Source organism: Barbus barbus, assembly GCF_936440315.1.
Source record: "Barbus barbus genome assembly, chromosome: 9".
In the NCBI taxonomy this organism is placed as follows: domain Eukaryota; kingdom Metazoa; phylum Chordata; class Actinopteri; order Cypriniformes; family Cyprinidae; genus Barbus; species Barbus barbus.
Window position 1 is genome coordinate 24,481,771 of NC_136737.1, and position 27,029 is coordinate 24,508,799.

At 37.7% G+C, this 27,029-nt stretch overlaps 1 protein-coding gene across 1 annotated transcript in view; it reads left to right on the forward strand.

Moving 5' to 3' along the window:
* LOC306874854 (metabotropic glutamate receptor 7-like) overlaps positions 1 to 27,029 on the forward strand; it is a gene marked incomplete at both ends in the record, with an annotated part of 224,032 nt that overhangs the window by 90,747 nt on the left and 106,256 nt on the right. The window contains 2 exons of the mRNA XM_079425136.1: positions 13,166 to 13,301; positions 13,727 to 13,881. Of these exons, the coding sequence (XP_079281262.1) occupies positions 13,166 to 13,301; positions 13,727 to 13,881 (291 nt within the window). The remainder of the gene's footprint in view (positions 1 to 13,165; positions 13,302 to 13,726; positions 13,882 to 27,029) is intronic.

Genomic DNA, 27,029 nt, shown 5'->3' on the forward strand with positions numbered 1-27,029 from the left:
TTGACAGATACTGTGCCAAAGCATAATGGCCCAAAACAAAATTTTTCGTTTTCGTATCGTCATGTGACCTCAATAATATTGAGACAGTTTTGCTATCGCGATATCATGATATTGATAATATCGTTACATCCCTAGTAGCAAGACATTGAAAAATCAGATGCCACATTTTGAGAATAAGAAATACATTTAAAGCATTAGAAACTATAGAAGATAGTCGAGAGAGGTTTGTGGTATTTAACAACACTGAGAACTGCCAATAAAAAGAGCTGCGTTTATGCCTGAGGAGAATGTGTGAGTGTCCTAAAATGATTAAGAAACCTTCCTTGCGAAACAAAAACAATGTGAAGTGGATATATGATATAAAACATGCTTTTATTGAAGGACTGCAGCAGCAGCAAAGCGAGCCTTGTTGATTCGCTGACAGAAAGCTTGCTCACGGATGGGATCCAGGGAGATTTTACAACTGTCACCGGAGGATTTTCAGGGATGCAGGTGAAATATTAATGTGTGTTTCCCTCGCTATCTGCTGAACAAACAGTGGCTCTCTGAGAGATGCTTTATCAGAGAGCCAAATCCAAAATACTGATTAGAATAGGTTTGGATCTAAATGGTTGGGTTTTATATGACTTTCAATTGGTAATCTTCAAAACCACTTATTATGTGACATTTTTAAAATACACCATCAACTTAGTATCAAAGTACCAGTACTTTTGACTTCCCTAGAATATAATAGGCTCTAGTAATTTACATTCTTGTCAGGTGAGATTCCCAGAAGTGAGACTTTTGATTATTTTTCCACAGGCTTAAGATGCGAGACAGTAAGAACGCAATTCAAGATAATGGTTCCTTGCAGTGACATGCCTGCCATTCAAATGAGCAAACTTTTGAGATTTTGATGAACTTGGGTGACGGGGTGTGCAATTGTATTATCAGTCATTCCTAGAGGCAAAATTACCTCATGTTTTGTCAAACAAATATGCATTTATGTTACAGTTCATTGTCTGTTCTGACTCCAAGTTGAATTGCTGCGATATTATTGGGTGTTTTCTCATGGGGAATGTAGAAAATGTCATGGATGCTGGAAAGCAGAATGATATACAAAGCTTTTACACCATAAAGACATTCATCCATTTGCCAGCAACATAAAAACAGGCTAAATCAAATGTATATGTGCAAATTGGACATTTCCTCATAATTTTTTTCAGTGGTCTCCTCTAGACTCTTAATCTGTCCGAGTAACACAAAGACGCTTCTGAATAACGAGTAAAGAGCATCGCTTGCATTGCTACTCATTCGCTTGACGGTGAAATATGCTCAGTTTTGTTGCATTGCCAAAAGCCATGATAATTTGTAACGCCAGGAATCGAAGACTCTTCTTTAAGTTGAATGACTTCTGTTTATTTATTTGCATGTTATTTCTGTATTCATTTAGCTCCCACAAACTAGGTAATGGCACCACCAACAACATAAAAGTATATTAATCAGTACATTAGGACTGTACTGATAATATTCAATTCATTGTCTGTTTTCCTTAAATAGTAGCATGGGTTTAATTGTGAAAAATATTGCCAATAATTGTAAAATCAGCAAATCTTAAAATGAGGTTTATTTGCCTGTTTGTGAGAATAGAAACCGACGAGTTTTGATAGCATCATTATTCTCGACATTTTACAATTTTGGGGGGATGCGAAAGATACAGAATTTGTGATATACACAAAATTTTGTATAAAAATGGGAAGATTACTTGCATATGCTTTTGTGACAATTATTATTATTATTTGTTTTTATGCATTTTCACTTTGTTGATAGTATAACAACTTTTTTTTTAAGAAGGATTGTTGTTTTTTTGGTTTTGTTTTTGTGCTACTTTTTTGTGAATTTTCCTCTTCAAATTTCCTTTTTTTGAGGATGAAACTACAGTATATTACAGTCCTGACCAATTCTACACCACTTTGTCAAGAAAAAATAATAAAATATGTAATTTTAAATGCAAAATCTTCATTTTAGAATCTCAACATTATAATGTACAGTATGAAATATTGATATTCCTTTGCAAAAGCTTACATTTAAAGGAACGGTTCATCCAAAAATTTAAATTTAAGGAACTAACTCACACTCAGGCCATCCAAGACATAGATGAGTTTGTTAATATGTGAATGGATTTTGATGTGAGAGGACAACAGGAGATTAACTTTTTTACTGGAGGAAGAGTTATTATGGATGAGGGCTTAAAATTAAAATGTCATAACAACATGCAGCTTTTCACTTCAGAAATCATTAATTGATGGACTGGAGTGTTGTGGATTATTGTGGATTTGTGGCACCCATTCACTGCAGAGGATCCGTTGGTGAGCAGGTGATATGCTACATTTCTCCAAATCTGACGAAGAAACAAACTCATCTACATCTTGTATGGCCTGAATGTGTCTTAAATTATTAGTTTTATAAAAGATCAAGTAAGTCTCAAAGATCGAAATTCGCTACAATAAATCACTTCTAATTTAATTTCACAGAAATGTAATCTTCCCCTTTTGTTCATATACTACCACTACTCTGCGTTTCTATCAAATAACCCCATGCACCTTGATGTGAGGTGCCTCAACGAAGATAGATTGGCCCGATGATCATGTCTGACATTGTTCCAGTGTGTAAATATACATAGTTTGCAAAGTACCAAATTGCATTTGTTGTGGTACAGTTTGCTCATAACTGTTTTCTAGGTCAGAACAGCGAATGGAAAGTCTAGACAGTGTATTACCGAACAAAGCCAGGGCATCACAAAGTTTTGACATAAGAACTGAAGAGGATAATTTGTGCCGGTAGTGATGAAGATACCAGAGCCGCAACCTCTTAAGATGCAAGACAAGAGCATGATGAAAAATCTTAGTTTCTCTGCCCGCAGCCTCGCAATGATTCGCCTTTGTTACATATTCAATAGAGATTAATTGCTGGCCCATGCAAACAACTTTCCCCCAAAGCCACAAATCAACATAACACACTACTCGAGGCCATCTAAGACGATGTGATATCTTGATTGGTTACGCCATCTTACCAATATACACAAATGAAAAACAGTAGGGGAGTCTTATTGGATTTGCACCGGCTCATACCGTGGATATTGGGTTTTTTGTAAGGCCGTATGATGGAGAGCGTCGAGCGGCACGTAGAATTGCCCTACAATTTTAATTACAACCTTGAAGTTGTAAGCTACCGCGGCCGGATCACTCAAGCTTGCCAGAGTTTAGCCCGTATCTCAAGGTTGACCTTGTAAGTTCTGACAGTCTGTATGTAATTTTTAGATTTAGCAAGCCTGGGATGAAGTCGTATTTCAGGCCATTGCTCTGGCCGGGGAATAGACATGAATTTACCTAAAAATGATTACCTAGATCAATATTTTGTCATTCATAATACTGATAGATTTTAGCCGTTCATCCTTGGAGTGCCGTCAGCAGGGTAAGGTGCCAAGATTGGCAATAACTAGAGTTCTTTATGAGATCGGTGTCTAATATCCTCAAAGCCCTCACACTCCTATAGGCATAACCTCACGCAAAGAGCTGCTGGTGGACGTTTTATTGATGAAGCACAGCTCCATTCACAAGTTTTTCTGTAAGAAAATAGAATTGGATTTACTTTATAACTGTGATGAGGAAGCTACAAGCATTTTTCATTTCATAATACATCATATAAAGGGATTGTTCACCAAAAAATGATATTCTGTCATCATTTACTCACCCTCATGTTGTTGCAAACCTGTATGAGTTTCTGTCTTTAAAAGAAGATATTTTGAAGAATGTTGGTAACCAATCAGTCGATGGTAGACATTGACTTCCATTCTTTTCCCTCAATACCATGGAAGTGCTACCATCAACGGACTGGTTGCCAACATTCTACAAAGTATCTTATTTTGTGTTCAACAGAAGAAATTCATTCAGGTTTGAACAAGTGTTGGAACAACAATTTTACCAACAAAAACTACTGACGGAAAGAGAGGAACAAAATCTAATAAATAATTATGTAATTGTTTATTTAATTAGTTTTATTATTTTTTTAATAAGTTTCTGGCACCAAACAAAGGGGGTTTGAAAGATTATGGTAAGGTGCCATTACAAATAAATATGCATTTAAAATAACATACTTTAAAAGTGCAATTTGTATTAATTGCTTGTTAATTGCAAACTTGTAAGTGCTTTTTGACCCACTTAAGTAAATATTTAGAGGTAATATTATAATTAATTCATAGTTAATTATAGTTAATATAATATTTATAGTGCACTGCTGAATGTACTGACAAACATTTAAAATTGTTAAATTAAATATACTTTTATTTATATTGAAACTTGAATATTTTTGTATGTAAATATATTTGTAATTACATATTCTAAATAATGAAGATGCAACTTAATACATTTAAGATATTAACTTTAAATATCAAATAACACTCTAGGGTTAAAATTTTCTAATAATTTACGGCCCGGTTTCACAGACAGGGTTTAGACTAAACCAGGATTAGGCCATAGTTCAATTAGGACATTTAAGTAATTTTTATTAACATGCCTTAGAAAAAATAAAATAAAATCCTGATGTGCATCTTGAGACAAAACGAAGGCACTGATATGTTTTAAGATCAGTCAGTGCAAGTTTATTTCAGTTGATAACATTTTAGTCTGATACGTGTCCTTCATTAATTAATCAAAATAAATTATATAGTCTAATAATATAGTCTCCATCATCTCATTGCTTTTTTAGAGAGAGAGAGAGAGCGAGATCAGAAACATCATTTGTTTTCTTTTTTCTGTGGGTTCATGTCCTTGCAATTTTAGAATTTCTCATGACTTTAAATGTCAGCCGATAGCATTAAGCATTGTTTAAGTGTTTCTGAGTGGAAACGGTCATAGCTGAGATTAATTGGATCAAGGCTCACCGTAACACAACCACGAAAAGCCTGAAATAAGAGAAATGTCAGTGTGGACCGGACCGCAGTGATACGATCAACGGGAAATGGGCTTTTTTGAGGGATTAGAGCGAGATCAATGTGGGTAAGTGAAATCCAGTCACTCGTTCTGAAGCAGATTAGCTCTCATTTTTGGGGCTTAATCTCCTCAATTCGCTACTATCACACAGATATGCTTATTAACACTGTCAGTCGTCCATCTCACACTATATATGCTGGATTATGTTCCTCACAGATTCATTACACAAACACTTGCTCCTTGATCCATTGGAAGAGGATTTAAGTGGATCGTTCACCCCAAAATAATGAAATTCTCATCTTTTACTCATCTTCAACCTGTATGACAATATTTATTTGAATATTTATTTAAATATTTATGTATTTATTTATTATGCAGTTAAGGTCAATAGGTACTATAAACGACACTGAATCCCCTTGTAAATAAATAAACAAACATTATTTGTATTTTTTATTTGTTTTTTGTTTTTTCTAGAACAAATTTGGAAACATTATTAAATAAATATTTAATTATTTTAACATTCTTAAACTCAAGATTTATTTGAGAAGCAACCTGACTAACAATATTCTGAAAATAACCGCAATTCAAATGGCATAACGTTATTTTCTCTTAATTTTGAGAAGATATTAAGTCTGATTTACCTAAAAATGTATCAAAATTAAGTCAGTTCATGCGACGTGATCAGAAAAAGAAACTTAATTCAAAGGAAAATGAGATAATTTTTCATCTTTCATTAGATTTGTATTTTCTTGTTTTAAGCAAAAACTCACTTCATTTGAATTCAAGATACTTGGGTCTTGTCTTTTTTCTGCAAAAAAATGTATCAAAATTAATTGAGTTCATGCTTAAGAGGAAAAAATAAATCTGCCAACATGGTCAGAAAAATAAACTTAATTAAAAAGGATAAAATGGTTGTTTTCTTGTTTCAATGAAAAATACCGTTCTGATAAGATTTCATAAAAATAATGAATTTTTGCCTAAACAACAACAACAAAACAAGGAAAACTAAATAAATAAATACACAAACAAACAAACCAGGTTAGCGAATTTATGCCAACTTTGTTAGAAAAATAAACTTAATTCAAAAGGAAAAGTATTTTATTTTTTACATATAATTATTTAATTACTTTCTTATCTCTTTGGCAGATATTTTGTTGTTTTCAGCAAAAACTTGCTTTTAATTTTGATAGTTCATCGATTTTTCCGAAAAAAAAGAAAAAAAAGGTAATAGTTTCAGAAGACTAATCTTTTTTTTTTTCCTGACCGTTTAATTCATTTTTAATTAAATGTTGTTGTTGTTTTTTTGTACTCCAGTGGCAGAAGCAAAAACTCATTAATTATGATGCAATATTAATTCTTGTTTTCTGTAAAGTGTATCAGAATAAAGTAAGAAGAAAAATAAAGTTAAGAAAAAAATCTGCCAATGTGGCAATTCATATCCTTTTGATAACACGATTATTTTTTTTACTCCTTTGGCAGATATTTTCTCTTGTTTCAAGCCAAAAACTCACTAAATTGCGATAACATATTAAAGTCTGATTCAAAAGGAAAATACGCTTTTTTCTTATCCCATGTATAACGTTTTTTCCACTTAATTTTGATAAGATATTAATATTTGTTTTCTGAAAAATATATCAAAACTAAATAAGTTTAAGTTCAAAACAAGAGCAAATATCTGCCCACATTGTCATCAAAACAAACTTAAGGAAGGTCTTGTTTTCTGATGAAGTAAATGTATTTTGATTTAAGAGTGTTTAGATATTTTGAATTGGAAGACAAATCAGTGTTTGCGGCACTCATCATCTCAGCGGTGAATGCACCTGCTTCCGAGCGTCTGATTGCATGTTGACACCAGTCGTGGTTTTGCTGTTTGATTTAAACAGTGCTCTCCACATTCATGAAGCATAAATTACCCCCTAATGACAGGAAGTGTCTCCAATCTCAAACATGTATTTCTCTGAGTGTCTCTGATGGCTGTTGAAGTGCCGTGATGAAAAGACGAGACATCAACAATCTCCAAAGAGCCAATTATCAGAGGCTGTTCATCAAAACGCTGTTCTCCGAGCGACGGCATGCACGATTTAAGCTTTAGCGTGGCGGTTTGGAACAAATCAGGAAATATGTTGATGTAAACTCATTTGTCTTACATTTATGCTCGGAAAGAACAGAAAACAGTACTGCGAAGTCGTAAATCAAGCATTTGTAGGTCACTCCGCTTTGCCGAGAAATACAGCAGCCTCGCATTTTGCGATGTAGGCCGAGAAAAGAACTGATATAAACAAGCCACAACCACCGAACATATATAGTAGGTAAATGATTCACAATTACACAGGTTTTAATTTTTAATAGGTTACTGCAGTCGTCACGGTTACTTCAGTAATTATTTCTCAGAGTCGATTTTTTTGGAGTAAAATAAAAGCTATAGAAAATAATAAAATAATTGTTGTAACAATAATTTATAAAACAACAAAACTGTAAAAGGCAACATGCAGGAATATTAAACCATTGTTTTGGACTGCAATAAAAGTAAATGTATTAAAAAATGTAAATTTAAGTACATATTATCAACATAAGTTTAAGTAGTATTTATATTATGTACTTTTGTCGTCTCTTAAAAATATTTTAATTTATTTTCACTTAGTGAAGGTTAGTCGCCTTAGATGGCAAGGGAATATTTTTAATAACTTTTGTATTTACGTTTTTCATTTTATTTGAGCTTCATTTTAGTTACTAAAATGTATTTTTAATAGTTTTATTTTAGAAATAACACTAAAGTGCATCTTACATTTATTATTTCAAGATTAGTTTTAGTCATTTTGTTACATGCTTTTGTCATTTTTATATTTTTATTTGCTTTTCATTTATTTTTACTTCTGTTTTAGTTATTTTAGTACTTCAGCTTTCTTGTATTATTTCAGTTATCCAGTGCAATAATTTTTGGATATGTTTTTTCATTTCTATTTCAATTACTTAAATGATTTTAATAGTGTTTGTCTTAGTTAAGAATAAAAAATATTGTGTGCATTTTGTGTTATTGATCAGAAATTATACTTTTTTTATTATTTGATTTTTTATTATAAATTGATGTTTTTTAAGTAATTTTATGCACTTTTGTAATAAAAAACAGTTAGTTTTAATAATAATAATAATAATAATAATAATAATTATTATTATTATTATTATATCTGTTTTTTATTTTAACTTTCAGTTACTAAAATTATTGAATAGTTTCGTTTTATCTGACAATAACAACTACTTTATAGTACTTATATTAATTTATTTGTTATCATATTATTTATGTATTTTTTCATTATATTTTAATATTTGACTTTTGTCCTTTTTAAACAAAACTCTTATTATTATTATTGTTATTATTATTACTACTACTACTACTACTAAAATGATTTAATAGTTTTGTGATATTTATCTGGGACATTTGTGTAGTTGTTATATGATCTGTACATTCATTTGATCTATTTGTTAAATGTAAAAGCCCATCAGGTCAATCCTTTAGTGAATGGATGAAAGTGGGAGTTCTTTGAGAAAGTGATTATGTCTTGTGGTTTGTCCTGGATTACGTTGGTCATTTCAGACGGTGTGAGAGGAGGAATCAAATCCAGGTCAGGTCACTGCAGTCGGTTAGTGATCGTCTCCAGCAGCGAGGAGTGACATCCGGCTTTATGGATGTGAATAACAGTATTGGCCTTGAGAAATGTCAGAGTCCTGCTACTAAACCTGGTTTCACTTGATCGGATCTCTTCACTTTTATCTCTTTGAGCTTGTCCTGTCAGCAGCAGTTAAATTTAAGGTGAGCTCTGAGCTGAGAGCATACAGAGTTTTACCTTAAAAATGTCCTGTAACCCAATGCAGCTGTACTGGTTTATTCAGTAATGTTGGACAGTTAACCATTATAGATGTTACATTTTTAAAATTAATATATTTTTTAGTCATGACTTGAAGTGCTTAACCGTTAACTTAAAAAAAGTCACTGTGCTTTTTTATACAACAGCATTTCACAAGATATCAATGTTTAATACATAATAATAATAATTATTATTATTATTATTATTATTATCATTACATTATCTTTTTTTTGCATATTTTTATTTGGTTTTCATTTATTATGTTTGTTGTTGTTGTTGTTATTTTAGTATTTCAACTTTAGCTTATTTATGTCAGTTAATTGCCAAAGCAACACTTTTAATTGTAACTTTTATTATTATTATGTATTTTATGATGTTATTTTACTATTAATTTTACTATTAATAACATTTAATCATTAATTTTATTTATTTATTTATTATTTCAGTTAATTGACAAGGCAACATTTTTAATCTTAGCCAATTAAAAATGTACATTATTATTATTATTATTATTATTATTATTATTAAAGCAATTGTTTTTACTACTACTACAAAAAATAGCATTTAATCATTAATTTGATTCATTTATATTTTAGTACTTCAGCTTACATTTCTTTCTTTCTGATAGCTGCCAAAACTACATCTTAAATAAATAAATACAATTTAAATAAAACATTTTTTTTTGCTTTATGTCAATTACTGAAGATGTAGATGACGATGATGATGATGATGACAACGAAAAATTTTTAAATAATTTTTTACTTTTATAATAATAATATAGAGATAGATAGATAGATAGATAGATAGATAGATAGATAGATAGATAGATAGATAGATAGATAGATAGATAGATAGATAGATAGATAGATAGATAGATTCCTCTTCTAACTACAGCTGTTTCACACATTTTACCATGTTTATATCATTTCAAAGTATTCTACATTTTTCCCCTCAACATCAGCACAGAAACACAAAGCGATTGTAAAGCCAGGGTCACGTGTTTTCAAATTCTGATCAAATATAAAGCTTGAAAAGAACTGTACAGTACATCACTTTAAATTCATCACTTTAAAAGCATCTGCCACATGTACATACGAATAAAGGCATTTGAATTCAGGTTTCAGTAGAGTTCATGTTTCAGTAACAGGAATTTGAGTTATGAATCTGCCATAGGTATATTTCAGGACTGAAATTAGTGATGGAGATCTGCAGCGGTTTAACAATGATACATACCAACACACTTCAAAATATCTCGACTCGAGAAGAACGCCAGCGTTGGTGAACAGTGTCTTACACAAGACAAAGAGCACCGTAAACAATGGCTGGATTACATTTCAGAGATTTCACGGCGGGCTGTATAGGGAAAATACAGTCTGTATCCGCTTTGGTGATTCATGCTGCATTCATTGTCAGCATGCATTGTGTATTTTCCGAGGCGTGTTGGGATTGAAACCCATAGCTAAGAGGGATTTAATTATAGTTGGTGTCTGCAGGGCCTGTCCATGTCAATTTATCGCGACTCCTGCCATTTGCTGACATGCTTCTGGAAGATCCTAATTGGTCAGTTAACGTTAGTTGGCAGATCAATTAAATCGCATTAACTCAACTTGAAAAGCCGGAAAAATTCAGATTTTGGACTTCCTTTCATGGTGTAGCAGTTTAATCTGACGGTACAGTACAGCAGGAAATGACATGGTCAAAAACTTGAATGCAGTATAAGTAATTTCTATTCCGTTTTTATCTGAATTTTGTTTTCCAGATTGAATTTATTATGCATATTGAATTGTTGAATTTGTAAAATGGTCAATCGTTCTAATGAATCGGTCACTGAATCTGTCAGCTTCACTGTTCTTTCTAACGATTCACATAAACTGATTCGCAAAACAAAGATAAAGAAAAAAAAAATTATGATAAAGATTATACATTTGTAGTCTGAAATAAAGTAATGTGGTAAAAGGAGAGGGAAATGCCAAATAAAACAATGACTGAAAAGATTCATAATGCAAAATGAGTAAAATCTGATTCATGCACAAATGACTCATGTGAGCTGCTTCTTTTAATCAGTTCAGGTCAAAATAAAAATCAGTTACTCCCAATTTTGCCATTTGAATGACTGAATCTGTCATTATTCTCTTTGTTTCTTAGCACGAGCTGATTTGCAAAACAAGGATGAAGAAATCATGTTTCATAATAAAATAATCAAATTTTAATAAGGCTGATTTCCTTATTCTTTTTTAAGATTCGCACAAACTCATGTGCAAATGAAAACCTATTTTGTAATAAGAAATCATGTTTTACCAGATTTTACCTAAAGTTTGTAGTCTGAATTAATGTAATGCAATAAGTTAAAAAGGCGGGAAAATGCTAAATAAAACACTGACTGAAAAGAAAAATACTGTGAGACTGATTCAACGACTCAATGATATTTGCTGCTGCTTTTTCATATACTCTTTGAATCAATCTAACGAATCAGTCACTGAGCCACTTATATTGTTTCATGATTCTCATGAACTGATTTACAAAGTGTTTGGAGTGCAAGGGTGAATTTAGTGAGCAAAACTGTACAGTACTTTGGAAACCTAGACAACATTAGGATTTGAGCATGTGTTTTCACATTCGTGTGACAAAGTGCATTTGAGTCGCAATGAACAACCCCTATTCTGACATTCATTCTGCTCTGTGGGATTTGTCTATCTCAGAATGGCAGAACAGTGTGAGCTTCCTCAGTGAATATTCCTGATAATGGGAAAAATTCCCATGGCTAAGTACACTGTGCAGTGAACGGGAACACAAGAGCATGACTGTGGGACTTCAGCGAGACAAACAGGGAGTGATGCCAAGTTCAGTGCCTCTCTTTCCAGAGCAGCCAGCATATTGAAGCAGTTGCCATGGGTTTACATAGTTTGTCTGTCCTTTTTTATCGCATTTCCGATCTTCTGATGCCACACTCATAAAAGTGACTCTCCAGGGCAGCGGGCACAGACTCAGATATCGATGCTGGTCATCTAATAAATCACCAGAGAGATTTAGAGTCATCATCAACCTGCAAACTATAAAAAAGATGTAGTTGTATTTCACTTTCGCTTACATCTTTACCAAACAGCGTTGAATTTTGTTGTTCCTAAGTAGAGCGATTCTGTCTATCATGTTGAATATTCATATTTAATGGGTGAATGTCTTGAAAATGGTTGGAAGGAAAGAGTGGTATATTCCATTTCTATCTGATTCAAAACCTGCAGAACTATTGATGGATTTTGACAAATCCTAACACTTTTTCTTGGCAGGGCTGTTCAAGACGTTCCTATGTGATATTCATCACACATTTGCAGGGAAGACATTCTTCTAGGTCAGGGGTCTTGAATAGACATCGACCCAATTTATACTTACTGTATATATATAAACGCTTTGTGACATTCTGGAAAGGTTAGTTTATGGTTATAAAAATAGAATGTAATAACCATTAGAGGGTGTTCTGTGTAGGTTATATTTAGGTTGTCATAAGCATAACTTCCTTTAATGTTCTATGAAAGTGACTTTAGAATTATAGAAATACAAACTAAAAATAAACATTAGAGAATGTTCTGTATAGGTTAAGTTGTCAATAAAAATTAAATTAAATTAAATTAAATAAAAAAATTAAACAATCCCTGCAACATTATGGGAAGGTTAGTGTCTGATTAGATAGATAGATAGATAGATAGATAGATAGATAGATAGATAGATAGATAGATAGATAGATAGATAGATAGATAGATAGATAGATAGATAACAAAAATCTATTAAGGTAGTAAAAATAAAACCTAAGAAAAAAAGAAAATAATAATAATAATAATAATAATAATAATAATAACAATAATAATAATAACAATAATAATAATAATAATAATCTGTATAGGTTCTATTTAGGTTGTAAATAAACAAATAAACCCTGCAAGTTTAATTTATGTTTAGAGAAATCGATTCTATTAAGGTTATACAAATAAAATCCAAACAAACAATTAATTAATTTATTATAATAATAATAATAATAACACTCTCAAAGGTTCTCTTTATGTTGTAAATAAATAAATAAAGTGAAGTGTTCTGTTTTTAATTATAAAAGTAAAAATATTTATAAAAATAAAATCCAAAAAATAGCCATTAAAGAACACTCTTTATACATTAACTTTGGGTTGTCACAAAAACCTCCCAACAACATTCTGGAACGATTAGTTTTTGGTTCCAAAAACAACCGAACAGGACACTCATGCCAACATTAGAGAAAAGTTCTTCCATTTTTTTCCCCCGGCTTCACCGGCTTGGCTCACAGGTTTCCTTCTGTTCTTTTTGTAGGTGGAATCTGCATCGCTCAGTCCCTGAAGATCCCTCACGACCACAAGCAGGCTGATTTTGACAAGATTATCCGACAGCTCCTGGAGACCCGTCATGCCCGGGCGGTCATTATTTTCACGCATGACGAAGACATTAGGTAAGCTGTTGACAGGAGAGGAAGAGGAAGCGGAAATCACAAGATAGAGCTACAGTATATTTAATTTTCAAGCAATTAATTGCTCCCTTTTAAGCTCCAAAAATAACAACATAAGAGTTCTCGATGACAACAAGTCAATACTCTACTGGCCTGAAAGCTATTACTTAGATACAACTCAAGGGTGCACTTCAGGGCTTTATATCTTGTTTGCTGGATAAGCTCAGCCCCTTGGGGTATTGATTAATGACATCAACATGTCATCATTCAAGCAAACCCATTGAAAATTCATCTTTCTGTATTTCATACACAATAACGATTCAATCTGGATGCTATTACAATCGCAAGCTTATAGATCCTGTGCTGCTGAAGAGTCACAGAGGGCCTCGGTGTCACGGTAATGGTTTCCTGTGTGGGAATGTTCACAGGGGGATCCTTAACGCTAGCAAGAGAGCCGATCAAGTGGGCCATTTCCTGTGGATCGGTTCGGATAGCTGGGGAGCAAAGAACAGCCCTATTCAAGGCCTCGAGGACGCTGCCGTCGGTGCCGTCACCATCCTGCCAAAAAGAGCCACTATTGCTGGTAAGATTGATTGGTTTTGGAGACGATTATGCTGATGATTTTTAGGGAACACCAGCATCTCTGTGTTGTGTGATTTTCAATGGTTTCATGTGGGTTCAGTAATTGTGATGATGGGGTGCTAAGACTTATTCTTCAAGAATCAAAATTTCTTGACGCTTTTCTTGAGAAGCTGTGCTCATCAACTAATGGCACTTTGTGTTGAATTTAATTATTTTTACTGCCATTTTTTGTTATAAACTACCATTCAGAAGTTTGGGGTCAGTAAGAATTTTTATTGGTTTTGAAAGAAGATTCTTCTGCTCACCAAGGCTGCATTTATTTGATTAAAAGCACAGTATTATTGCAATTTAACATAAGTGTTTTCTGTTTGAATACATTTTAAAATGTAATTTATTACTTTGATGATATAGGTGAATTTTCAGCATCATTATTCCAGTACCCCCATAACTACAAAGTTTGAAAGAACAACATTTCTTTTCTTTTCTTTTCTTTTCTTTTCTTTTCTTTTCTTTTCTTTTCTTTTCTTTTCAATGTATTTACTTACATTTTAGACATTACAATTTTTGGTAAACAATGAAAACAATGTCTTTATTTTACACTTTTGACCAATTTAATGCATCCTTGATTAACAAAAGTACTGATTTCTTTAAATCAACAAAAAAAGAATGCATCTTACAGACCCCAAACTTTTAATACTGTAATAATGTTGTTGATTGTTTTTGTTGTTTTAATGCATTCACCATTTATTATTACAAATAGCATTTATTTTATATTTTTTAGTTTTACCTTTATCAGACCCAGACATAATATATCTTAAAAAATGAAAATGTCATAAATATATAAACGAAAGAAATATAAAAGAAACCATCATTAACTATTGGAAATCTTTTGCCTGCGTTCAAAACTGGATGTTGATTCTTATTGAAACAAAATTCTGCATGCAAACTTTTGCAGAATAACTTTAAATGTGACACTTTTTTGAAGAAATACTGGGTAAATTACATAATGCAATTCATGTATATACACCACTGGACATTTTTAGATCAAAATAAACAAATGGTGAAAGTGTGCGTTCATTCCACAGGCCTAAAGTTGAAGAAACACCCTATTTTTACTTGATCGCACAAGCGAATTCGTTGCTGCTTGCAGTGTATTCCTGTTCAGAGTAAAGTCAGGTTGAATGGATGGAAGGAACATCAAGTCAAGTCAAGTCAAGTTGAGTTTTATTGTCATTTCGCTACATGTGGGGACATACAGTGAAACGAAATGTCATGCCTCGCAGGAACACGGTGCTACATAAATACAGACATACACAATGAGGAAAAAAAAAACACTATAAACCTATACACAACTAACCTACTGACAGATTTAACTATAAGTATACTATATATAAGTATTTACCCTATACAAACTAGAAGAATAAAGGATAAAAAATACAAACTATACGAATGCTTCACATAAATATTTACCCTATACAAACTAAAAAAATAGAAGATACAATTACAAACTATACGAATGCTTCACAAATACTGTACATGTGCAAAGAGAGACATTTTGAGTCAAGCAGCTGGTTGGAGAACAGTGCAGGATGATTTGTAGTGCATGACCATGTAAACATACATATATTGCATGTTTCAGCAGGTAGGGGGTTGCATGGGGTTTCAGAGGGGGGCGGGGTGATTTGAGTTCAGGGCTCTCACAGCCTGGGGGAAAAAGCTGTTGAGCAGTCTGACGGAGCGGGCTCTGATGCTCCGGTACCGTCTTCCTGATGGTAGGAGCTGGAAGAGACTGTGGGAGGGATGGGCGGAGTCCTTCATGATGCTGTTGGTTTTGCTGGAGCATCGTGTAAGGAAAATGTCCAGGATGGAGGGGAGAGGGGCACCGATGATCTTTGCAGCTGTTCACTGTCCGCTGGAGGGTCTTGCGGTCAGCAGCACTGCAGTTCCCGTAACAAACAGTGATGCAGCTGGTCAGCACACTCTCAATGGTGCCTCTGTAGAATGTGGTGAGGATGGGTGGAGGGAGATTTGCTCTTTTCAGCCGGCGGAGAAAGTGTAGGCGCTGTTGTGCCTTTTTGGAGAGTGACATGGTGTTGGTGGTCCAGGTGAGATCCTCTGTGACGTCACTCCAATAATAGAAAATCATCTCCCTGGTGTCTTCGAAACTATGTCACTTTTGATAGAGATGGCGCCTGGTGCGCGTGGAGACCGAACTGAGCACAACAGTGTCCAAAGGCTTCCGAACCGATTCGTTTTGTTCACTGGAGATTGTGAACCCAGCCAGAGGCCTGGACACGGACTGACCCAGCTGGCACGCCTCTCCATCCAGCCCTGCCATGGGCTTCATCTGAGTGCCAGATTAATAAATGAAAGGCCCTGTGGTGTTATATTTTGTGGCGGACATAAACTAATGATATAAAGAGCCCTGTGGATGGAGGGGGCATGTATGGTGCAAAAAGAGAGATGGATCCTCTGTGGAGAAAAGGCATTAAGGTCTTACACTTTCCATGACAAGGAAGCTTCCTGTTGTTGTCGCATTAAAGGAGTAATTCAGCCATAAATGAAAACGTCTCAGGTTACGTACGTAACCCTGGTTCCCTGAAGGGAACGAGACGCTGCGTCAATGACGCTAAAGGAACGCCTTCAGCGTGACCGCGCTCTGAACCAGAGTGTAATCTGTTCAATGGATGGGCGAGACGTCATGGGCAGGTGACGTCACCGACCGGGAAGCATAAAAACATGTGCGGTGGAGCCGGCGTTTGCTTCTAGGAATGAAGCAACCGCTTGTAGGGATGCAGCGATGGCCTCGAGACGCAGCGTCTCGTTCCCTTCAGGGAACCAGGATTACGTACGTAACCTGAGACGTTCCCTTCCAGGAATTCGAGCTGCATCGGTGACGCTACGGGAACGAGATGCCCACGCCACCAGACTTCCAAGTCCCTGCCCTGTGTGTATCCCTCAGGAACACTACAAGGGCGAAAGAACCAAAGAGCCTGGAGTGGCCTGCAGGTCAAGGCCATAAAAGCGGACGAAAGTAAGGGGCATGGACCACACCGCAGCGTTGCAGATGTCCTAGTAAATAACCCACTCGAGGGTAGAAAAACGCTTTGGCCAGACCAGGGGCAAAGACGAGATAAGAAGGGGCCATGAAGGGCCTGCAAATCCCCACTCTCTTAAGAAAAGATATCGCCAAAAGAAAAGAAGTCTCAAAGTGAGAACGCGATCAAAATCTCTTCAATAGGCTCGAATGAAGGTACAGAGAGCTTCTAAAACCACAGCCAGGTCCCCGTAGGGACACGTCGTACAGGAGGCCTCAGCACACCGTGGAGGAAACATGTTACCAGGGGGTGTCAACCCACTGTAAGGCCACCGAGAAGGGCGTGGTACACATAAACCTTCAGGATGGAGTGAGTTACCCCTGCGGAGAAATGGGCCCGCAGGACCTCCAGCACTGTGCCAATCGGGCAGTTAACTGGGTCAAAGTGGCAGTCTCCGCACCAAGAAGTGAAAAAGTTTCACTTCAGGGCATACAGTTTCCTCGTAGAGGGAGCTCTGGATTGGAAGATGATCTCAGCACCCTCGGTTGAGAGACCGGAAGCTATGAGCTGCGCCCCCTCAGAGGCCACAGCCATAGCTTCCACAACTCCAGGCGGGGGAGAAGGATAGTGTCCCCCGGCTGTGAGAGGAGATCTCTCCTGATGGGAATCTCCACGGAGAGCCGTCGAGGAGAGAAATCAGGTCCGAGAATCATACTCGGCCTGGCCAGAATGGTGCTACCAAAGTAGGCTGACCTCATCCTGGCACACTCTCGCCAGAACTCCCGGGAGCAGAACGATTGGGGAAAACGTACAGATGAAGCCTCGGCCAGGTCTGTACCATAGCTTCCAGTCCAGAGGAGCTGGAGGAACTAGAGGAGCATAGCACATTTTTTCTGAGTCGCAAAGCCAAAAACTTCCATATCTGCTTCACCACCACGGGTGAAGCATTCATTCCCCGGGCCTCGGCCCCCGCCTCAACAGGCTGTCTGCTCCCTGAAATACCCAGGGATAAGCTACGGCTCTCAGCGAGCGAAGTTAGCATGTGACCACACAAGGATCTGATGCGCCAGCTGTATAAGGGGCGCGAACGCAGACCTCCCTGGTGGTTAATGTCAGAGACCACCACTGTGCTGTCGGTGCGCACCAACACATGGTGATCTCTTAGGTCTGGGAGAAAGTGCTTGAGTACACGAAACACGGCCAGATAGAAGATATGCCAAGAAAGATGGCGGCCACTCCACAGACAGCGTGCAGGGTGGCCACTCATGACCGCTCCCCCAACCGGTGAGGGATGCGTCCATCGCTAGCATAGGCGGTGACAAGGAGCTCCCAGCACTGTGCCCTGAGACAAGAACCAAGGTTGTCTCCACATGTCTAAGGCACGTAGGCATCGCCGCGTGACCTTGAATGCGAAGTGGGTTTCCCCTCAGGGAGAAAACCTTGGTTCTGAGCCACCATTGTAGGGGTCTCATGTACAGCAGGCCAATAGATAACACGTTGGATGCAGCTTCCACGAGCCCCAGCAGTTTCTGAAACAGCTTGACAGTGAGTGACTGGCCCTCTTTCACTCTCTCGACTGACGTGAGGATCGACTCGATCCGAGCAGGAGACATACGTGCCTGCATCGTGGTCGAATCCCACACCACGCCTAGATAAGTGGTTCTCTATACTGGAGAAAGCACACTTCTTTGCGTTCAGTCTCAACCCCTACATTTGCGCGAGAACGACATCTCGATGCCGAATCGCCACCTGCTCTGATCGAGCTAGAATCAACCAATCGTTGATGTAAAATTGCGGGGTGAGAGTGCAAGGCCAACGGGAAGAACCCGATATTGGTAAGCTTTGCCCCCAAAAGCCAAGCTCAGGGACTTCCCGTGAGAGGGAAGGATGGAGAAGCGAAATATGCGTCCTTAGATCTACCGTGATAACCCAGTCCTCGGACTTGGCCTGAGACACGACTGATGAGTGAAAGCACTCTGAACTTCAGTCACAAGACTGAGCAGCTCAACTGACGCAGATCTACCATCCTGCTTTGGAACAATGAAGCACCGGCTGTAGAACCAGGACTCTCTTCCATGAGGAGGGACCACCTCGATGGCCTCCTTCCTCAAGAGAGTGTCTACTTCCTGTTCCATGATCAGAGCCTGCTCGGGGCACACGCCCCGTTGATAGGCAGCGGCAGAGCGCCGAACTGAAATACAAAGGCCTTTCTCTACAGTACACAGGACCCAATGAGATCCATTTGGCAGTAGTTTCCACGCTGCCTAAATGGTCTGCTAAGGGAACCAGCCTCTCAAGACTGGCCTCTGATGTACCCAGAGCTGCTGGCTCGGCGCCCTGAAGCGGAGGCCCAGCAGGAGATGGCCGAACCAGGTGCTCTAGAGACCCCCGCAAGGATGGCGAGCTTCTCAGCTCCGCTACACTTCGGGGCAGAAGAAATGGAGAACATCGCTCGCCGGAGCCAGCTGCGCCCTGGAACACACGAACATATGAACACCGTATAAAGAGGTGTAACCCGCTCTGCCCCAGCAGAGGTCTGCCCTCGTAAGTCCTGGCCATAGCATCAGGACTGCCTCAGCCGAAGCCTGAACGACGGTCCTCAGACCCGCGTCATTCCTAGGAAGATCAGGCTGATAGAACCAGACCTTGCAAGGCAGGACCCAATCTCACTCGCCGGCGTGCCTCAGCAGCGGCGGGAATGCGAGATGTACAGCGGGGAGAAGCACAATCAGCCCCTTTTCTTTCTTTTTTTTTTTTTTAAGAGCTGACTGCGCGCCGTTCTCATTCATAATATGCTTGTGCAAACACGGTTTCATTGACGCGTCCACCTCCTCGGAGGAAGACAGGTCTAGGGAAGGGAAGAAGATAGCGGCTCGCCCGTCTTCATTCAACGCTAGTGAAAACTCACTCCTCTCTTTTTCAAAGAGAGCCTTCAGAGAGCAGGCATAAGCAACGAAAAAAGCTCACAAAACGGGCAGTCAGCTCCCTCGAGAGCTGAATCTGCGTGCTCTGCTCTCAAGCAGACCACACACAGACTGCCTGTATCCCAAGCAGTGATATAATGTATGCAGGGAGGAACACACAGCGCGTAATGCGATCTGCTATCGCCCCAGTGCTTGCACATATTGCTGGAGCCTATTTCAAGTGATTGTGCCAGGACAAACAACACTAAATAAGACTCACAACACAAATCGACAGACACACAGACGGAGTAGCGGTTGCTGAATGACAAAAAGCAAACGCCGGCTCCACCGCACGTGCTTTTATGCTTCCCGGTCGGTGACGTCACCCGCCCATGATGTCTCGCCCATGCATTGGACAGATTACACTCTGGTTCAGAGCGAGGTCACACTGAAGGCGTTCCCGTAACGTCATCGACGCAGCTCGAGTTCCTGGATGGGAACTCTGTTATCCATGTTATACACTCTGTTTCAAAATCTGTTTCCTTGTGGCATTAGTTAAAATTAATTGGTGTCATATTTTATTTAAGCACAACCATTATTTTAGCACAACCGTGAATAATTTGTGAGATTATTGGCAAATAATGGCTTAAAATTCAGTCTTTCGATTGATTCAAAGCTATTATGTTACTTCACGTCATGTCACTTGTATGTAGTGTTGTATAAAACTAAAACTATTAAAAACTATTTTCACTGAAATAAAATAAAATAAAAATTGGAAATGTTTTGGGAACTAAATGAAAACAAAATAAGTATACTCAGTATTATAATTACTAAATCTAAAACTAAAACATCAATTAAAGCAATAATAATAATAATAATAACAAAGCTACCAAAACTTGAACTGAAGGTAAAATCAACACGGTAAATAAAAAATAAAAGCAAATACAACATCAATGTTATTTTAGAATTGGAGATTATATTTTAGTTAATATTTTGAACAAACTTTGAACAATATTTTACTTCAATATTTTAATCCATTTTCATATAAGTACAAATTGTGTTGCCTTTTTATGTGTTTTTTTTAAATGTCTATATTTTTTCTTAACTTTTAGTGTTTTTCTTTTTTTTCTTTTTTTCTTTCTTTGATTTACTTTTAGTTATTTTAGTACTTAAACTTAACCCCCCCGGTGTCGAAACCAGCACCGGTGCAGTTTGTCTCATAATTTCTTTATGACCACGAAAAGAACTAAAAATACCCAGTCTGGTTTGATCATATAGATAAGAATAAGGTATCGTTTGAAACTGCAAAGGGTCTACTTTTATTTGTGCATAGTCATAATAACAACAAAACAATGTGCTTTGGCAAAATAATTAAAATAAACAGGGTGCATTCTCTGTCACCTCTCTTCACAGACACGCAAATAAAACACAACCTGGTCTTATAAAAATAAACACAACATGGCCTCTGTGCACTTTCTGTGCGACACCGTTTTACATACCTTACTACACGTTTCGCCACAGTTTCAAAGAGAAATGTCCACTGAGTGGAGCTAAAACAGGTTAAATACGTGAACCTTGGCACGTTTTTATTATGTTGATATAGGTACGTATTGCTCTGTTTTTATTATGTTGCTACAGGTATGTACTCAGAATTCAAATATCCGGGGTCTGTCCCTAAAAGTTAATGCTCTAGCATGTTGGAAATATGCCCTACACCAAACCCAAAGCTAAACCTACCCGATAGTGATAACAAATGTATAAGAACGTATTTGCTGATGCAACCGTGCCATTTCAACTTCCTTTTATAAAGATTTTAACTGTTTTGTGGAACCGTACTTAGATGGGATTCAACCCGGAGCTCCTCACCTCCTAAGTAAGGCTCTGTACTCCGTGAACTAACTAACACACTTACTGTCTATGAAAACCCATAGATACAAGGCTGGATATGTGCGATGCTAACATTCAAAAGCATCAGTTTTCAAATCTCCCAGCATATTAACACTGATTTAAGTCGTAACATGATATTCTTAAAGTAACTGTGCGAAAAATACGCTTTATTAATCAAAACTCTGTAAATTTGTGTGAAAAGGAGTAAAAGGTGTCAGAGTTTTACTGCCTCTAGTGTTTGTTTCTTTAGGAAACTGAAACTGCAGTAATATCAAATCAAATCACTTTTATTGTCACATCACCACAGCACGTGTGCCTTCGTGAGTGAAATTCTTGAGAGCGTGCTCCAGACACTGCAAAAACAATTTACATATAGACATTACCATACATACGTACAGACTTATACAGATGACAATGTGTAATATACACATACATATACTCAGTACACACAGTGTACTATTAGACAGACATACAGTTACCGATACACATTATACACAGTATGTAGTACACATTCTACGTTATATACACACAGTAATATGCGAAGATGCAGCAGATTATATATAAACCGGATGTGCAAATGTCATGGATGTGCATTGGATGGTATCCGGTGCTGGCAAAAAGATTGTTGTATTTGTGCAGTAGTGTACTGGTAGTCCAGTTTGAACTGTATGGGATTAAAGTGCAGTGCGTATACTGTAAAGTGGGATTATGCTGTAGGTATATTAGTTTTGACTGTTCATTAGCCTGATAGCCTGAGGAAAAAAGCTATCCCTCAGTCGGCTAGTGCGGGATCGGATGCTGCGGAGACGTCTTCCTGAGGGCAGCAGAGAGAGCAGTCTGTGGGACGGGTGGCTGGAGTCACTGATGATCCTCCGGGCTTTCTTTATACACCGCCTGGTGTAGATGTCCTGGAGGGAGGGAAGCTCACCTCCAACAATGTGACGGGCAGTTCGCACGACCCTTTGCAGAGCTTTGCGGTTGCCAGCAGTGCTGTTTCCAAACCAGGCGGTGATGCAGCCTGTCAGGATGCTCTCCACAGTGCAGGTGTAGAATGATCTGAGGATGCTGGGGTTCATTCCAAACTTCCTCAGCCGTCTCAGGAAGAAGAGGCGTTGGTGTGTCTTCTTCAGCACTGCATCTGTGTGAGCGGACCATGTGAGATCCTCAGTGATGTGAACACCGAGGAATTTGAAGCTGTTTACTCGCTCCACAGGTGTCATGTCGATGGTGATGGGTGTGTGTTCTCTGCTCTGTCTCCTGAAGTCCACCACCAGCTCCTTGGTCTTGTTGATGTTGAGTGAGAGGTGGTTCTCTTGACACCATTTAGTCAGGGTTCTCACCTCCTCTCTGTAGGCCGTCTCATGTAGTTATTGGTACGTATTTCGTGTCTCGCTAAAAAGTGTACCCAGGTACGTAAATTCCATGAGACTAGGTTGATAAAACAACATGAATCTCAGGGAATACTTGCCTCAAAGACAAGATAAATATGTGTATAGAAAGCTTGAAATGTCTACTTTTAAATGAAGTCACGTCCAAAACAAATATTCTCTGTTAAATTAGTCTGTATGAAACCAATGTGATGTCCAGTTTTTCCCGTCTCAACTCATTATCTCTAATGCAGTCACGCCCACGAGCCGGTCACGCTTTTCAGATTCTAGATATCCATGTGAGACACGTGCGCATGTAAACACCCACATCGCCTCCGCATAAACAAATGTGAAGAGCTCATCCCGGCTACTTTTTGTTTCTGGAAGATGCACTGAGAGGAATAATCCAGAATTTACCTCTGAAGAAGAACACAACGCGGTGCGTCGCACAGCTGGATCCAGTGGAGGATATCACTCTGATGAGTAGCCTAAGATTACTTGCATCTGTTGGTATTGTGTTATTGTGACATAACTTATACACATTTTACCATTTTACTAGACTTTTCCAAAACTATTATTCCTGACTACATGAATGAAATCAAATGAAACATTTTGAAATGTGTGTAATGTCTTTGTCTAAATGTCTCACAACGCCAGGATGTCTAATGTTTTATAACATATACAACCACAAGATATAAAAGTAGTGTGAGTGTTAACACTATGAATGAATGTGTGGCACAAAGGTGTGTTACTCTTCAAGTCTAAGTGTTCAGATCAGTATGTTCATGTGTCCTTGACCTTCATCGTATATTTTTATTATACTGTATTGCAAATAAAATACAAATAATAATAAAAACCCACATTATTTTACTCTCCTCACGCTCTTTCTTACCTGCCTCAGCTCAGTTACATTTATATTGATGACCCATTATGGGAGGCCCTTTGTCTCTCAGGAGTGAATCAGTAAGGGTGAAAGTCCGCTTTGGTCTGGATCAAAATACAGTGTTGATTTATTTTTTTTTATTTTTTTTTTGGTGCGGTTTGCTTTCACACTGCTCTTTTAGCAAGCGAACCAGAAATTGTAAACAAAACCATGTTCATTGGTTCATCCATTCAAATATACCAGATTTCGTTTGGAAGCGGACAGAGACCACCTCTAAAGCTGGGTCTTGGTACGGTTGTTTGGTGCGCACCCGAGTGCAATTGCTGCATTCACACCGGTCCAAAAGATCCATACCAAAGGGGGAAATTAACTTAAATTTGATTCAATCAAACCAAACAAGACAGGTGTGAATACACCCTAAATATTCATGGCCATTGTCACTCCTTTCACGTTACACAGGAGCGAGGGAATGAGGAGACGAGGAGTAGTTCTGAATAAACAGTCTTTTAATGACTCTATCAACAAGTAATCCAACGAAGGAACACAGGAAGACACATAGAAGACATTTAACAGTGGACGCTAGACACAGGGAAACACAGGGCTTAAGTAATCGGGAGAAAATTTGGAAATTCATCAATCACACCTGAAACCAAGGAACAATCAAACACGAGGGAGAAACTAGGTCATGGAGCACATGGCACAAAGACAAACAGGTCCATAACCCTGACATTACTCCCCCGCATCCCGCGCCGTAACAGTTCCACTGGGGAGGGGGGAGGGGGGTGGGCACCCTGCAGGCTGGTGCAGGACTGGGGCCAGGAAGGCCTCCGGGGCGGTTCAGGCAGCTCGGGGAGCCATGGCGGAGCAGGCAGTTCAGGGGGCCATGGTGGAGCAGGGAGCTCAGGAGGCCATGGCGGAGCAGGGTGCTCAGAGAACCATGGAGGAGCAGCCTTTGTGGCCTTGGCCCTTGGCCCGGCCACTATGGCAACGGATATATGCACACACCCACCCCCATAAAAAAAAAAAATTATTGGGGAAAATCTGGTATTTAAATGCCCGGAGGGAGCTCAAGAGGAGCAGATACTGGAGGGTGCTCAGGAGGACTGGAGCTGGCTGGGACCAGCAGAGCTGTAGAAGACGCAGGAGCTGAAGGAGAGCTTTTTGGAGCAAAATTTATCCAGGGCCCCAAAACACCCTCAGACCCCTGAGGCACTAAACAAAATGTAAACTTTTATTTTATTTGAATGTTTTATTTCAGTTAATGTTACTTTTATTTCAAGTAATATTTTTTTTTCTTTCTGTGTAGATTTAGCTAACAATAATAACCCTGTTCAAAATATTAACAATAGTATATAAATAATATCCAAATAACGCTGGTGTCATTTGAGGTTTTTGGTGTGTATTTTGCCCTTACATGCATATTCTACTTTTTTATGACCAAATGATGACAGAATGTACATTCTGAGTGAAATATTTCACATAATAAGAAAACCTTACTGCAGATTTTGAATGGGAGAGCAGATGTGTTCGAACATAAATGCTTTAATAAAAAAAATTATGCAAATAAATAAAATAAATAAGTTGTAAAATAGAAAAAAAAAAATGTTTTCCATTCAGGAAAATGTTGTCCTTGATAATTCCATATTTGCATCTTCACTCCTCCCAACAGCTAATCCGTGCGATGCAACGCTGCAGATCTAAATCGTGTCACACAGTGCATTTTCCAGGTATCCACAGTGTTATGATTGCATCTCTCAGCTTGCGCTTGCTTGCGCTGTTTGCCATTTGCTGATAAGTGCATCGAGCTGTGTTTTGCAGGGTCGAGCAATTGCCCCTGCATTTCACGACACTGATGGAACAATTTGAAAGGCACTCATCAGGGAAAGCATCACACTTACAGCTTTATTGTGCTCTTTGAAAAAGACCTGTGAAAACAATTGTAGTGAATGTAGTGTTGCCATGAGCAGCAGTCATATAGGGAGTTTGTCTTTCCACAGGCATCTCGCGAGAAACTCACAACGCCTTCCTTTTCGTTTACCATTCCCTTTTTGAAGTCAAACGATGTTGTCTTTCTGGATCGACACAAAGCTCGAAGCAATTCATATGGTTGTCTTTGATCTGATGTATGCGAGCGTTGGTTTACAGATATACAACCTGATGATCTGAAGTGTCTTGTTTTTATTTATGGCACACAGTAGACTAAACATGCCACCCTGACAAAACAATCTGTGATTTAACTAGACCCACTTCTAAAAATGTTTATTTTGAGAGTTGCTTTTAACTTTGTCATGTTGTGACAACAACAACAAAAATAAATAAATAGCTAGGTTTGAAATACAATGACTTTAAGACCAAGAAGACTTCTGCCTACCGGTTGCATCAGCAGTGTACTGAACGAATGTACAAGTGATAAGCGGTAATCCTCCTATAGCTAACACCCACTTTACTGCCTTTCAGCAAATCACTACTGGGTGAAAGTTACATAATCTGTTTAATATTCATGAGCCAAGCTGGTTTCAAATGTGTCCCCACTATTTTTGAGTTTGGGGAAAATTATGTAGGAAGATTTATTTGTTTGTTTGTAAATAAATAGTTTATCTGTAAAACAAAATCAAAATAAATCAATATACTACTACACGTTCTCTTCCTTTATATTTATTTATTTATGAACTTAATATATGTAAAATATGTAAATATAACTAAAACTGTTATTGATTTTGTTAATCGAAATAAAGGTAATTAATATTAGCATCAAAAAAAATTATGATGATAAAAAAAAAAATCCGTTTTCAATCAGAAATTACTAGTAAATTTCACAAATGATTTCACCCTGGTAACCGTCTATTCACTTTGCTTCCATCTGGTAAGCGCTTCCGTAGCCTGATGGTAAAAACTGAGAGACTTAGTAGGAGCTCCTTCCCAGGCCATCAGACTCCTAAACTCTAACTCCGTGCCATAACATCACATTACTCCATGTAAATATCACCATATCAATAAGCTATTCATAATTATTCATAATTTTTTTGTACCTCATATTGCTGCTATTTAAATACCCTGTACAACTTTTTGCA